At 37.8% G+C, this 15,532-nt stretch overlaps 2 protein-coding genes across 2 annotated transcripts in view; both read left to right on the top strand.

The window, feature by feature from the left end:
• Positions 1 to 15,532, top strand: part of LOC140953982 (receptor-type tyrosine-protein phosphatase epsilon-like) — a 239,288-nt gene that overhangs the window by 24,531 nt on the left and 199,225 nt on the right. The gene's annotated exons all lie outside the window — the stretch shown is intronic.
• On the top strand, positions 6,231 to 9,683 carry LOC140921761 (lactadherin-like). The gene is made up of 3 exons (XM_073371764.1): positions 6,231 to 6,312; positions 8,279 to 8,577; positions 9,393 to 9,683. Exons 1-3 carry the CDS (start codon positions 6,243 to 6,245, stop codon positions 9,681 to 9,683), a joined length of 660 nt encoding a protein of 219 aa, XP_073227865.1. The 5' UTR covers positions 6,231 to 6,242.

Below are 15,532 nucleotides of genomic sequence, written 5' to 3'. Positions count from 1 at the left end.
CACGGCTCCATATAGTTTTAAACCAGCCGTAGTCAGTCGATAGAAATCGATGTCGGAAATCAATCGATATCAATCGATACCAATCGCCGATTGCTATCTATTAATATCGGTAATCGATAACAATCAAACTCACGGGAAAAAAATATCGATTTTTATCGATTGGCAAAAATCTATGACAATCGATAATCGATAATTATCGATAACAGTCGATAATCCAAAAGATTATTCATTTGAAATATATTACTAAAGACTGGCGTTGCTATCTAGTAAACGAATATACGAGAAAGGCGTTTAAGGTTAAGCATTTTATTATCGATTTCATGATCTAGTCAAGGCGGAGTGTTCATCCCACTTGGTTTTCTGGCGATCGCTGCCATCTTTTAGCATAGCACTAACCCTAACCCTAACTAGCCGAGGGTTTCACACCGCTACTTTGGCTGCAACGTCTTCTTCTTCCTATATTATGAACTGCGCTGAAGCTGAAAATCGATAAAAAGACCAAACGTTTCTGTTATTGTTTTTGTTCCTATAGTATTTTGTTGATAATTGTAAACCTATTGCATGGTATGATAATTGAATGACTCAATAAAACCATACAGACAACATTGTGTGGATGATTAACTTGTAAAACGACGACAATCTTTTCCGATAACAATCGATAATAATCGATAACATTCGATAAATCAATCGTTCTCGATTTCTATCGGAAATCAATATCAATCGAACTCACAATTTTTTTTCTTTATCGATTTCTATCGATTGGTATCGGAAATCGATACAAATGTTCGATTGTTATCGATTGCTATCAATTGATATCGATTATCGGTTTATCGATTGACTACGCCTGGTTTTAAAACCTTTGTACAAAATAACGTTTTTGCTTTCCTTTACAGGGTAGCAAAATTCCTTTGGCTAACTGAAGCAGCATGTTTGTAATTTGTGAAAACGTAATGTTTAATTAATTCGAAAAAAAGTAAAAGAAAAAGAAAACGTCGATTGTACGAATTTAGTATTTTCAAGCTCGGTTTTTATAGATAAAAGTTGTCTTGGTTTGACGGATTTCCTTATTATAGGAAATAAACGATGCGCGTTAACAACGCCGAGAAAATTTACGTTAAACGATTTTAACGCGAATTTTCCAAAAGTTAGGTTTACATACATCAAACAGGCCATTTGCCAATTAAGAGGTCATGTGACATAGTTTTTATGAAAATGAAACTTATATGATTTTTTCTTCGAAAAACGATAACAAATAAAACGGTTTTTCAAACCCGCACCATTTTCTTAAAATGAGTAAGTTCGTAGCTGGTCACGTGACCAAAATATGACATAACCTCTTTCTGAATTCAAATTTTGCACTTAAACTTCAAGGAAAATATTGAAAAGATGATGTAGTAACGTTTGCAGCACGTCTGAGCGAAACTATAAAACATTCAACAAGATATAAGCAAAAGGTAGTTTGGCCGCCATGTTGGAGGGCAAGAGTATGCCCTCCAACATGGCGGCCAATACAAATCATACTACTTTGTTGAAAAATCAAAGTGCCATAAAGTATCTCCCTTAAATGCGTTTCCTCTCAAATTTCGCGTGTAAGATAATGTTTATGTGCTCTTTCAATTTTTGGCATCAGCAAGATTCCAACTCATTGTTTAAGGGAAGCATTGGTCACGTGACCTCTCAGTGCAAGTGGCATATTAACGCGAAATTTTTGAAAAAGTGTGCGCTTTACTTTATTTTACCCGAATTTGCCGCAATACAAACTTCTCAACATAATATCTAAAGGAAGAAACAGCAGCATTTCCAGTCATTGTTATCAATACGAAGACAAGTCGAAAAACACTTTGAACCCAATTCTTACAGAAGAACTGTCCGATAGTGATAGAGGAATTATGAGCAGACGAGGTTTTGTTATTGAAATAAAGGTGCTGTAAAACAACAATGATGTAAAATAGTGTGATTTAAATTAAATTAAGATGCATTTAATTAACGCGATTATTTTTAAATCGCCAACAGTAAGGTACTTACCCGCCTACTCAAGCCACCCTAGGCGAGCCCTAGAGCAGCTCAGCTAGAAGAGTAGCCCACGTAGCCCGGGGTCACCCCTTTGAAATGGTAGGGTCACCCTCCTAGCCGGGCCAACATTTCTCTAAATAATCACTTTGGCTCCCCCAGTCGGGTCACCTCAGTCAAAGCGTACGCGAGCGCTCTTGATTCAGGCAAAAGAGCCATTTTTTTTTTTACTCATATAAACGCTCGCTAAATTTGACTTGGCTGGGAGGTTGATCAGTCTACCCGGGATAAGTTTTCTTCATATAGGCGAGACGCTCTTTAATTAGACTGACATCAACTAGAAAAATATATCATAAGCTACGTACTGGCCTTACTTTGTTTTCATTTAGGCTTAAGTTTTCTTCAGCGGATTATTAATCAACTGCGTGCCTACGGCGCTGGCGAAACTTGTTTTCCAGCGCGAATAATCGGATACAATGAAACAAAAGGAAAAGGTTAACCAAGTGAAACATGCACGAATAGTATAATATTCATCCCTGGGTATTGTTATTGCCAACGAGGCAACCGAGATAAGAAGCGAGGTTGACTCGGCGGCAGAATTATAACGCCGCGCAATGTAGGCAAAAACTCTCAAATTCTGCGTAACCCTCTAAAATTTGCATTTTTGACCATATTTGGGTGTAAGTAAGACCCATATTTGGGTAGTGACGTCATGGTCTTGTATTTACAACTTGTGGTTCAAGATTGGGTGATTCAGTTTGCAGCTGTTCGTTGTCTGTTCAAGAGGACCAAACTGGTGAGCAAGCTTTAATACGATTTCTAGTTTGAAAGGGCAATTAGTGCTCTGGTTTGCTTTATAAATTGTGTTTAAAGCAGCAGCTGATCAAGGAAAAAAGGTTTTAAGCTCAAATTTTTGTAAGAACTAGCTTGTTCTTTGCAGTTCGATATATATTGAGGTAGCGTGTTCAATTCTCGACTCAGAACCAGGGTTTTCAGCGTTCTCTTTCCCTTTGTGAACTGAATTTTAAGCGGTAGTTGATCAAGGCATAGGGTTATATTCTCAAAACTTATATCAGAACCAGTGTGTTCTTCACAGGTCGATTTACATTGAGCCAGTCCTCACGTCCTGTGTGGAATGCAACATATTTGCGGACCTTTTTTTAAAATTTATTTATGTTTTTCGAGAGATTTTGTCAACCACCATTTTTTTGCTACTCGAATTACATTGAGACAGCCCAAAACTCCCGTACTATCATTGTGCCTTTCAAGAGACTCTTTGTCCTGTAACACTCGCTTATTAGATCTTTGTATTTCATTCAAGTTTATATTTTTATACCTGTAATACATTCCGCCCCACTCTTGGGCGCTTTTCACACATTTTAGTTTACACCAATTTTTTTCTTATGTATATTACCACGCAAAATAGTTTTCTTATCCCTGATGACGCTGTTGCTTGGAATTTAACTATTATTTTTAATTTCAGCAGTCAAAGGCCTCATTTGAACTATATTTTTCTTTCTAATGTTTATAGCTTTGATACAATGGAATTTTCCATGAAACATAAGTGCCAACTTGCTCATATTTACCGACAAAGCTTCAAGTCATGATGTTATTGTTTTATAAAAGTGAAAGCCTAGAATGTGCCAAAGTTGTTGTTTTGAAGTTGGGTGCCATCCTTTTCTATAGCGGAATCCATTTTAGACCTCTAAAATTATGAAAGAAGATCTGAATAGGCACAATCCACAAAAAAATAAACGAATTCGCCTCGTTGGCACTTGCCGGAAGGTACCCCTAGTTCATAACATTATAATAAGGTATGGGAATCAATCTGACCTGGAACAAGCCCAACACAGACTCAGCTTCGTGTCGGACAAAGTGAAGTGAATGGGACAATGCGTGCCAGCAGTGTTTCCTATTAGGGGCCGACCATTTAACTCTTGAGGGGGGGAGTGATTTCTGGTCATCAAGAATTTTTTTCCCTAGCAATCTAGTGGGCACGATATTTTTTTTTCCCTTCTAAATGCTCTGCAGGATATTTTTTTCCCTCCTCGTTTCTCTGCAGGATTTTTTTTTTTTCCTCAAAAAAGGGTCTTGTGTTTACATATACAAAATGTATTTACATTTACATTGTGGCCATTGCAGTAATAGTTCTAATATGGAGCTGCAAAGCCTTAAAATGTTGTAAGCTATACAAAATCATTATTGTATCGCTATGTTTTTGGAGAGTCATTTTTTACACTCATTCTATATTTTACGTCAAAATGAAGTAATGTACCACGAGCAGCTGTGAACACGTTTAGTTTCTTAATGAAAAAAATAGTAAAAAACAGCAAAAAGCAGTTCAGAAATGCTCATAGCATGGCAATTGCTGCTAGAATCATTAGTTGCAATTTAAAAGTGGACTGAAATTTATTTATGGTTGACAATAGGAAAGGTTTGGATCGGTTTCTTTTTATACTGAATATATATACCGGTATTTAAAAAAATAAATTTCTAATGTCACAGTTGCCTTGCATGTGATAATCATAAAATTGTTTCATTTGCTGATTGGACACAGTTGCAGTTTTCAGCCGTGTTCATTGCTGCTGTTAATTTTTATCTTGCAGCACAATTTTTATTCATGAAATATACAGCTACTTTTTAATTATGTAGCCTGCGAAAACATCCGTTTCTCCTCGCTCTTCGCCGATGGGGACGTTTCGCGCGGAGTAGACTGCGAGCAGTCTCTTATTTTTCTTTTTCTCTTTCTCTCGTTACTACACGCAAAACCTAAGCACGCCAGCGGCGAAGCCGCTTGCCGCGAGAAACGAGGGCGTAAGCCCGAGAAGAAAAAATAAGACTTTTCTCGTCTCGTCTCGATCCCTATATAATAACATCGTGGTTTGCAATCGCGCCGGATGAGATCAAGAACTAGACGGATTTTTTAATAAGAGAAAAGGCGGACTGCAAGCAGTCTAGTGCGGAGGAACATCTGCGTACTGATGACGTAAAATCTGTCCGGAATCCGGTCAGAAGGGCTGATTGGTCGACAGAGTAGTTACATTGTTTTCGCTATTGTTTACGAATGACAGACAAAAGACAAAAGGCCACAAAGATCAAATGTAAACTCGAAGAATCTCAAAACAGTCAATATTTGTGTCATATGGTCTTCTCTAGAAGAAGCATTTGACTTTTGCTAAAGCTCGTTGGCAGATGAACACAACACTTTACCAAAATCGACCAGAAGACACGTAAAATTGGACAAATTTATATTAAAACCCCCTGACTACTGGATTTGTTATGTGAACATTGGTTTGCGTCATCAGTATGGAATTTCTGCAGCTGAGTCGCAGACGTTCCTCCACGCGAAACGTTCCCGGCGGCGAAGAGCGAGGAGAAACGGATGTTTTCGCAGGCTACTTTTTTATGCACCTATCAATGTATTGCCCCAACAGGGGGAGTGCGGACAGATAGGTGGGGCATTTGACCTGTGAACTTTGTCCAAGGGAAGGGATGTTTTGAGTAACAATTAAGGTTTGAAATGGAAGAGGGTGTGGAATTTGAAATTTATTGACCAAAAATATTTGAAATCAATCGTCAATAGCCCCTGGGTATACCTACACTCCCCTCATTGGGGCAAGACATTGATAGTTGCATTACTAAAACTTAAAAAAATATTATATTTATTAAAATAGAAAAAAAAGTATTGCAAAAATATTGTATTTAAATAGAAAATAATTACATAAAAATGTTTCTGTTAAAAATGAAAAAAATAACTTTTATTGTCTATTAAAACTTGATTCTTTAATAAAAAAAAAAAAATGCTTCCGTTTATAACACTGCTTGTGATAAGCTAATAATGCATTGCACATATGAAGCAATAATTTTGCAGCATCATCAAATCCAAAGTTCAAAGGGAGCAAGGGAAGAGAATGGTTGCAGTTTTGCTGCGATTTTGTAAAGCCCCTCGGAATGATGAAATGGCTTTGCAACATTTTTTTTTTCTTTCTTACAGCAGCGCCAGAACTTTTTTCTATTACATTTGTGCTGCATGCAATTTTTTTTCTTCCGACAAGCGCTTGCAGGAATTTTTTTTTCAAAATCACCCCCCCACCTTCAAGAGTTAAATGGTCGGCCCCTTATATATACTCATTTGCATATCATTAATCAATCCCCAGGGATGATATTTACAATTCAGATGTAAGGTGAATAGTTCATATTACTTTCAGAGGGCGAAGCGAAAACACACTAACATGGCGTGGGGTTATCCAGCGCTCTATTTCCGGGTGATAGTTCTCTTATTTCTCGTCTCTTGGGTATCAGGTAGGCCAGTGTTATCTGCTATGAGCTATCCACAAGCCTGCATATATATATATATATATGGTCGTTTTTGTGCCCTTTGGCTTGACTTCACGTAAACATACGTTTCAGGGAGCTAAGAAGAAAACCAACTGATTAATTTAGCTTCCCAGCTTTCCATTATTTTTCATTTAATTTAATTAATCTTTTATTGTAAGTATATCTACTAGATTATAGCCTAATTAAGATTAGCAAGATATTGCTTCCTGCTACACTTAAAAACACGAAGCCGGTCCCGCTTCTTTAAGTGACATGTTAGATTTGTACTGTATCGGTGAACAAAACTTGTAATTCTTTGTTTGCTATTGGGAAGCTCTAGACGTTGGCGAATTGTTGCTTTACTTCAGTTTCAGCTTCTATAATATCTAAGAATCTACCACGTAGTTACTTCCTCAGTGTTGTATCGTGAGTAAGCAGTTTCGTTTTGTTCGCTACTTCGGATCGGCTCATTGGTTAGAAATCTTCTCGAACTGACAGACTGGCGTGCCATGTCTATCATTTTCATTGAGCTCTTATTTCAGTTATTTGGAATTGTTATGATCCATCACAAGCAGCAATGCCTGTCAAAATGTAATGAAAAGCACAACTCTAAATTCCATTATAACTGTTTTTTGTTTCGTATAAGCACTTTCTATGAATACTTTTAGCTTTAACATAAATAAGCTTCCCTTGTTAGTTCATTTGTAACAGTTCCTGAGATATTATGCAAATATTAAGGACGTCACTATTGAGTAACACTGATTTTTTACTCTCTTTTGAAGCCTTGCTCACTGCCAGGTAGTCTCCCTCGCAGCCGTTTTTTGGATGTCACGCAACGCTACGGCTGCGAGGGAGACTATCTTTTTCAAATTTTGCATTTTTTTTCTGAAAAAAAAGTGTTATTTCCTTTTTTACTTATTGATTTTGTATTACCCTCAATTTAGCATTATTTTCAGATTAAATTTATTATAACTGTTAATGTAATCCAGGCTTTTCAGTAAAATAAATTGAAAAAAAAAGTAAATAAAAGAACTGAAAAAGACCAAATGACATGTGATCACTGATTTTCAGCAGTGAGTATTTATCTCGGAAATATATAACTTGTGGTTTTTTTTGGCTTCTTAGGATCGTTTTATACACAGAACAAATTTTTATCATGATTAGGCCATCCCCTTTTCTTTTCTTTGTTTACCGTCGAATGCGTTTCCTGATATTGGGTCGGTCGGACTGAAAAAAAAACAAACAAACAAACAAAAAAATCACAAGAAGTCTCGGAATAGTAGGCCCTGGTACCCCAGGACGACGTTAAAAGTTAACATTCACATATTTGGATTAACAAAATGTACAATATACTGTGAAAAATGTTCATGTTTTTGTTCCTGTTTTTCTCTATGCTGTTACTATGCTCATTTTTCAGATTAAAAGAATTATTTCAAGTGAAAAATGGTGTCACTACGTCGTTACTTTTTTTTTGTTTTTTTGAAAATGCCAATAATTTGGGTCGGTCGGACGACGGTAAATGGCGAAAAAAAAGAGGATGTAATACATCAATTTATACCGGTTCTATTTAAAATGAAATATACAACAATTATTCACCGAAGTGGAGGTGGCTAGTGTTGGATAATTAACCACTAGCCACCGACACTGAGGTGAATAATTGTTTTAGTATACCAATCAGGGCGAGCGAAAAACACCATCCACTGCTTTAGTATATACTAAATCTGAATAAATTGGCGACAATGGCGGATCAAGATGGCAGATGGGGGCTTACATCCGCAGGGAGGGAAGTCGGATGCAGTTTTGGGGGGGTTTACAGGTAAATGAGCCTTATAACTGGAAGGGGGGGGGCTTATAAGTGGGAGAGGGGGGCTTAGAAACGGCAGTTTACGGCACACGGAGAATGAGAGTGAAAAACGTATTCATTTATTTCCTTCTTTTTTCGGGTATCAAGGAGACTGTATCGATTTGGATCTTGGAATTGGAAGTGGTAAAATCCCAGATAACAGTATAACCGCCTCCTCTGGGGTATCAGAAGCCAAGAATGGACGTTTGAACGAAATAAAAGCATGGTGTGCGTCTACAGGAGAAGCTAATCCTTATTTACAAATAGACCTGGAAACTATCCATATTGTCTGTGCTGTGTCAACACAAGGAAATCCAAATGCAGATCAGTGGATAGAGACCTACACAATCCAGGTATCAACGGATGGAACAAACTGGACAGATTATAAGGAACATTGTCAAAATAAGGTACGTTACTGCGTTCCTTCCACTTTATCTATGCCAACTCTTGCATAAAAAAACAACAACCACAACAAAACCTATAACAACCACAAATCAAATAGAGTGATTTTCGTATGACCTTGAAATGAAAACGCGCAAACAAAACAGAAACAACAAACGAACGGAAATAGAGCCATTTCATTGGTTTATCGAACGGATATATACAAACGCGCGTGGCTTTTGGTTGGTTAAGCGAACGCTCGGGTGAAATAACGTCATGCACGAGAACTTTCTAGAAATTAGTCGACACTTCGTTTTGACCTCATACTGCAACTTAGATGTTGCAAGATTATTGACCTGTAAAATTCGGTTACACATTTTACACATATTGCAGAACTTAAGGACAAAAAGAAAATTTGACTCATAAACAATTAAACTGAAAACCTTTGACTTGAACAAAACGAGGAACTCTTTCGAAATGTAAATGAAAAGAGTTTATCTGTTACGTTTTATTACCTTAGTCATGAAAGTAAAAATTCCATTAGAAGAAATGGTTGGTTCTTTAGCCTAATGACAATAATAATGATGTTGATTGCAGCACTAATGAAATTGACATGAGTAATAGAAAGGACAATTTGATAAAAGCACTATAATTCTGTGAAACTGACAATTTCAAACTTTCCTGGTTGTTAACGCAATCTCTATGGAAAGTAGCTATGTTGTTCTTTTAAAAACCCTGGGTAAATATAGGTGCGTACTTATTTTCCCTATTTTGAAATGTAATAGATTGACTGTATCTATTTTGACGGTTTAATATGGCTGAACTGTTGTATTGTGGTTAGACTTTCACAGGTAACAACGACAGAAATACAGAGAATAAAAACATCCTCTATGAAGGTGTTTTAGCGAAAACGCTGAGATTCATTGGCCAAACAAGTCACAACAGGTTCTGTGTGAGAACAGAAATATATGGAGTAAAACTAAAGCCAGGTAAACGATTTCTGCTTATAATTACCCCGGGGGAAGGGATACCCCTCGGAATTCTTAGTGATTTGTGCCGCCCGGCTTTTCCAGTAGGCCCGGATTCTGTTTCAGACCAGACAGGGAAAAAGTCGCACTTTCGGCTGCGTTGACCTGCGTCGTTCAAAAATGCTGAAATGACGTGATCAAATACAATCGTAAAGTACGAACAACATTTTGTAATTTTAAATTTTGGGGTGAATGAGAGGACAGTAACCGAGAAATTGTGAAGATGCTGGGATGGTAAGAAATTCGAAAACTTTCGGAAAATCCGAGGCGAAGAGAGCTTTCAACCCCGTCTCCAAAGTTTTCTCATTGGAAAACGAGAAGACCCAGGGGATGAGGGAGAGATCTTGGTTCCAGACTTCACGCTGACCGCAAATTTTAAAATGGCCGCCAAAGAGAACACACTAGCAGCTGAATACAGGAATTGCACCGACCTGTGATTGGAAGATAAAAATAGTATGTCAGTGGCGATGACGTGACAATTCGTTACGTTAGCCGTTTCAAGAGTAATGGTTTTTACACGAAAAAGACAGTCCACAGGAAAATACAATATAACATTAAATATTTCTCAAAGACCAACAGTGCAGTATTCTTTTGAAGTCGGCTGACTCGCTAAGAGTCAATGTCTTATCGAAGTTGAATTTCAACTGTCGTAAATCAGATAACTTCACTGAGTGATTCTGAGATGAAACCTTTTGTCTGCATCCACATTGATCTTAGATTTTACCACTTACATATTGAAGAAAAGCCATAAACAGAGCTTTAATGTCCACGTACACCCGACTGAACCTCGGTGCGATTCCTGCAGATACCGCTGTTCATACTAAATGCAGGAATTGCACTGGACGCGTTCTCGTCCCCAGAGTTTTTTTTTTTGATACCGCGACAAGACATCGATCCCTTTTCAATATAGTCTTGCGACAAAGGTCTGTATTAAAAAAATTAATACTGTTGTTGGAGGGCATGCAATGAATCATGCTAAAGTTTCTATTGGGAACACAAGATAGAGGTACCAGGGAATCACAGGGAACAACTGTGTAAGTGACATAACTTTTTATTTAACTTTGTAGCTAGTGTGCCGGAGGGGGGGGGGGGGGATTCCTATACAATAGGCACAGGGCGGCTCATTAGAAAATTTAGTGTACCAAAGACTTTCTTTGACCCCTCGAGGAGTCCACTTCAACACTGTTAGCAGTAAAGTATGTGCATGGCTTTTGTAAATGGATATTTCTATATTTACTGACTTTCCACCCCCATGACATGATGGGATTTAACCAGGCTGTTTAGGTGACCATTATTTTTACATTGCTGAGGTATTTCAGATTCGATATACTCACCAAGGAGAGCATGTTACACTTGTAAAGTCAAGCAGTAAAAGAAAAAAAGGCAAAGAACAATCAGCCCGAGGTTTAGATGACCTTTAGTCAGGATCCTATAACCCCTGCTTCAGTATAATTTAACTTCGAATGCAAGTGATGTGTTATTTCCAGTGGGCTAAGTCTTGTCCTATCAAGCGAAAATCAAAACGCGAGAAAATCAATAAAGTTTCCCGGGGCTATTTCATTTATGCCAAGTTGCGCATTCGACCAATGAGCGTCCGGTGTATTCTCGTTCCTAGAGCCCGTCTTTCTTGGTCACGTGCTCTTTTGTTACAACTTAGAGTGACTCTGGGGACGAGAACGCGTCCGGTGCAATTCCTGCATTTAGTATGAACAGCGGTATCTGCAGGAATCGCACCGAGGTTCAGTCGGGTGTACGTGGACATTGAAGCTCTGTTTATGGCTTTTCTTCAATATGTAAGTGGTAAAATCTAAGATCAATGTGGATGCAGACAAAAGGTTTCATCTCAGAATCACTCAGTGAAGTTATCCGATTTGCGACAGTTGAAATTCAACTTCAATAAGACATTGACTCTTAGCGAGTCAGCCGACTTCAAAAGAATACTGCACTGTTTGTCTTTGACAAATATTGAATATTATATTGTATTTTCCTGTGGACTATCTTTTTCGTGTAAAAACCATTACTCTTGAAACGGCTAACGTAACGAATTGTCACGTCATCGCCACTGACATACTATTTTTATCTTCCAATCACAGGTCGGTGCAATTCCTGTATTTAGCTGCTAGTGAGAACACATTTCGGGCACCGATGAAGTAAGTTATCTTTATCCAGTTGTTAACTTTTTGTCGGATTTCAGAACTCCCTGTGTTATTTTCACTTCTACCCGACCTTCGAAATCGAGGCCGCGTGGATGTCAAATGATAAAAAAGCGCTAGATGTCGGCGTGTTTGAGCCGTTTGATCAAGAATTCAGGGCTACTCAAGTCTACCTTGTTGAGAGGCTTTGAAAAACATTTCATATAACAATATACGCTTTTGTTTTTTTAATAATATGTTAATAAGTGGCCCTGTGTCCTGTAATCTAGCCGTAAATCTTTTCCAAAGTGCTGGTTCATCTTGCCATTAGAATTATTGGGCTATTGCATTTTAGTAAAGTCCAACTAGTGGTCTATTATCAATGCTGCGTTCTGATTGGTTGAGCTACTACTAGGCTTTATGATATAGCCACTAGTAGCGAAAAGCGCGGGCTTTTTGGCGGCAAAAAAGGATTAAAGTCCAGCTTTAACTAGCTAAACTTTTTTTATTCTCGTTATTTTTGGTCAACTAGTTGGATTTTACTAAAACAATTATTCTTCTCGCCCTCATGGCCTCTGAGTCAATAGCCCATTCGGCTTTCAGCCACATGGACTATTGACTCGTAGCCCATTTCGGGCTTGAGGAATAATTGTTAATAATATCTATACCCCCCACCACTGGCTGAGGACAAATGGAATTCTTCGGGGGTTAGTTACACAAACTGAGGATTTTTTTAGGTGTACAGTAAAAAAATACATATATTATTATATTATGGAATTCTTTGGAGGTGAAGATTTTTAGAGGTAAAACCATAATTTTTCAGAGGTAGATCAAACCATACTCATCAGGGGTACAACTATATTCTTCAGAGGTAGGAACCATATTGTTTTTAAGTCTTCATGGGTGATTGCAGTGTTATTAAATCTTCATAAGAAGTAAAGTTATGTGTGTAATATTAATTTCACTCTTAGCTTGGACTGTTTGCAAATTATTTTTCTCTAAAATTACGTAGCCTTTCCTTCAAAAGTCACATGAATGTGGAATACAAGTTTACAATTGTTTGATTTAAATTATAAATTCGAGTTAGTAGGAGCTTCGCTTTTAGCCCTGGCTAAATCTATATATTAGATCAATTATTGCCCGTCTGGTAAGGTATGGAGAAAAAAATGCCGCCCCCCATCCGATTTCTCATGCACCCTATTGGTGTCTACCACAGCATTAAACCCAATGAATTTGTCACAGGTATCTGCCAAACACAATGCTTGAAAACTACTGACAATTTGTATGAGCCTTCACTTTTCTGATATACTGAACTCTGCCTTTTTCACTGTTTGTGGTATCTGAAGCCTTACAGGTTATTTAAGAGAAACTTGTTTGTGAATCTCAAGTAATCTCCCTTTGTATAAAAAAGACTGTTTCTCTTCACCACGGACAAAGCTAAAATGGTCAATCCGTCCAGGAAACAACTAATGCCAGAATCTTTGTTCAGGGCCCCCACCCCTGTGTACTAGGATTTGAGTACATGCCATGACTGGCCTCTTGTGGATTTGCCGATCAGTTTGAGAGGAAATTCGAAACACACTTCTGGCAATTAATTCCTTGAGTCCTTTGGGGGCCTGAAAGAATTATCTTGGTGCTGCTTCACAGAAGTTACTAACCAAGATTAAATTAAGTCTACGGTGAAGGCTCATGTTTCATTCAAAAAAACATATTTATATGAGCTTTATTTCCATATATAACATGTGTAGAGAACCTAGCTTTTCGAAAGCCGACAAAGCAAAGAAGAACCTGCTGTGGTGGCTGGTCTTGGAAGGCAGTGGATGGAAATCTTGGTACAGATTTTAGTGTTAACCGTCAGTGTGCACATACACCGGAAGATAACCCCAGTTGGTGGTGGGTGGACCTGGGTTCAGACAACGTGCCAATCTCTGAGGTGCTCCTAGTCAACAGGTTCTCGCCCCTTAATCACATAAGACAAAGAAATAAGGACTTTGTACTAACATTAGGTCAGTAGTTTTTGTTGTGATTGTTTTGTTTTGTACCGTACTACTTATTACAACTACTTATTTGTTTTTTGTTCTCTACTTTTACCTTATTTTATTTATTTTTTCTGCTGTATTCCTCTTCGTTATGGAAAAAAAAAATGCGGCCAAACAAGCAGTAATAAGAGGTGCATAATTGTCAGAATTACTGTATAGTAACACAGAATATGGATTTCTGATTGGCTGTATTCTTTATGGCTGGGATAAAAGATATTACTATTCATCCAGAATATGTTGCCATTTCTGAATGGCTTTAACCACTTGGCTAATCCTTCATAACCAGCTCGTACAGACCAAATTTGGAAGGTTTAAGCAATACATGTATTTTAGTCATGTTCCATCGATATGATAAATGTATTGCCAGCAATAGACATTCCCAACCTTGTTTGCAGGCAGTTACTCGGCGGCCTACAGCATAGCTGTTTTAGCATGAGAAGTCAAGAAAATGAGTAATAGTTCATAGCTATCCGAAGGCAATATGGCCAATTTAACTAAACGGGAAAATTGCTTGAGTATGCAGAAAAATATAGTTTGATGGTTGGCATTTACTTTTTGAGGAACATCTGCTTAGAAAAAATCCCTACCTTTATGTTCAATTTTTATTCTGTAACAAGAAACAGGGGAATGTTATGAAGAAAGTCTATGATGCAGTTAGGCTATACCAGTCACATCATTATATTCTCAGCCTCATACAATAATGATAGTAATTCCTCGAGCGAAGAAAGTTTATAATCTCGCCGCGCGCGCAAAACTGGATGCCCCATGTTTTTATCTATCTTTCTTACTACCAAGAGAGGATAAAGAGGACAGAGAAGGCATCCTCCATACACACAATATTCCATAGGTAATTCGTCTCGAGTTATTTTTAACACCATAGATCCCAAGGGGGATTAGACAACAGCCAATCACATAGCGCGAATGTGTTCCGCGTGGATGACCCACGCTCAGAGCCACGCGTCCTTCACGAATTTAGGCAGAAAAAAATGGCGGAAGACGCGGAGAGCAATATTGCTATTCGTTTTGTCGACGAAAACGAGTAAAGAGAGATTTCTGCCAAAGCTGTGTCAGCGAAACGGAAATTAAAAAAGAATCGCCCTTCCTCTCTTGTATAGAGCTAACAGTACAGCAGGGAAATCGTTAACACAGTGAATATTCTCTCAGGATCATTTATAATTTACAGTTTGAAGAGCAATTTCTGGTTTGATATTTATTCTTTTATTAGTCGTTTATAATTCAACAAAAATAACACTTGGCATCCTATAATAATAATAATAATAATAATGATGATGATGATGATGATAATAATAATAATAATAATTTCATAACTTACATTCACTGATCAACAGAAAAAATTGAAATTTGTAAAACTAATTACATGTACATGAATATTACTTGCTCCTTGCTTTACTGTACAAACGACCGGTTTCAATTTACCCGCGAAATTTCTCATTTATTAAAGCACTGAGGTTACGATAACTTCGAGTTAAACTGATTTCACGGGTTGTCAAAGAGTCGAGCGATACCCTTTTCCCAGGTGAGCGCCGACTCATTTCGCTTCAATATTCAGAAATGCGCTCGATCTCTTTACGCTTTCATTGCCTTTCTCCTGACATGTTTTACATGGCGTTTAGTCATGCGAAACCTCCACGAAACATCCACGCAGCGCGCGAGGTAACTTAATCGCGATTCTAAAAATAACTCGAGACGAATTACCTATGGAATAGGGTGTGTATGGGGGATGACTTCTCTGTCTCCTTTATCCTCTCTTGTTACTACTGA

Source organism: Porites lutea, chromosome 12 (genome assembly GCF_958299795.1).
Source record: "Porites lutea chromosome 12, jaPorLute2.1, whole genome shotgun sequence".
NCBI classification, from domain to species: Eukaryota; Metazoa; Cnidaria; class Anthozoa; order Scleractinia; family Poritidae; genus Porites; species Porites lutea.
This window is presented reverse-complemented; position numbering and strand designations above follow the sequence as displayed.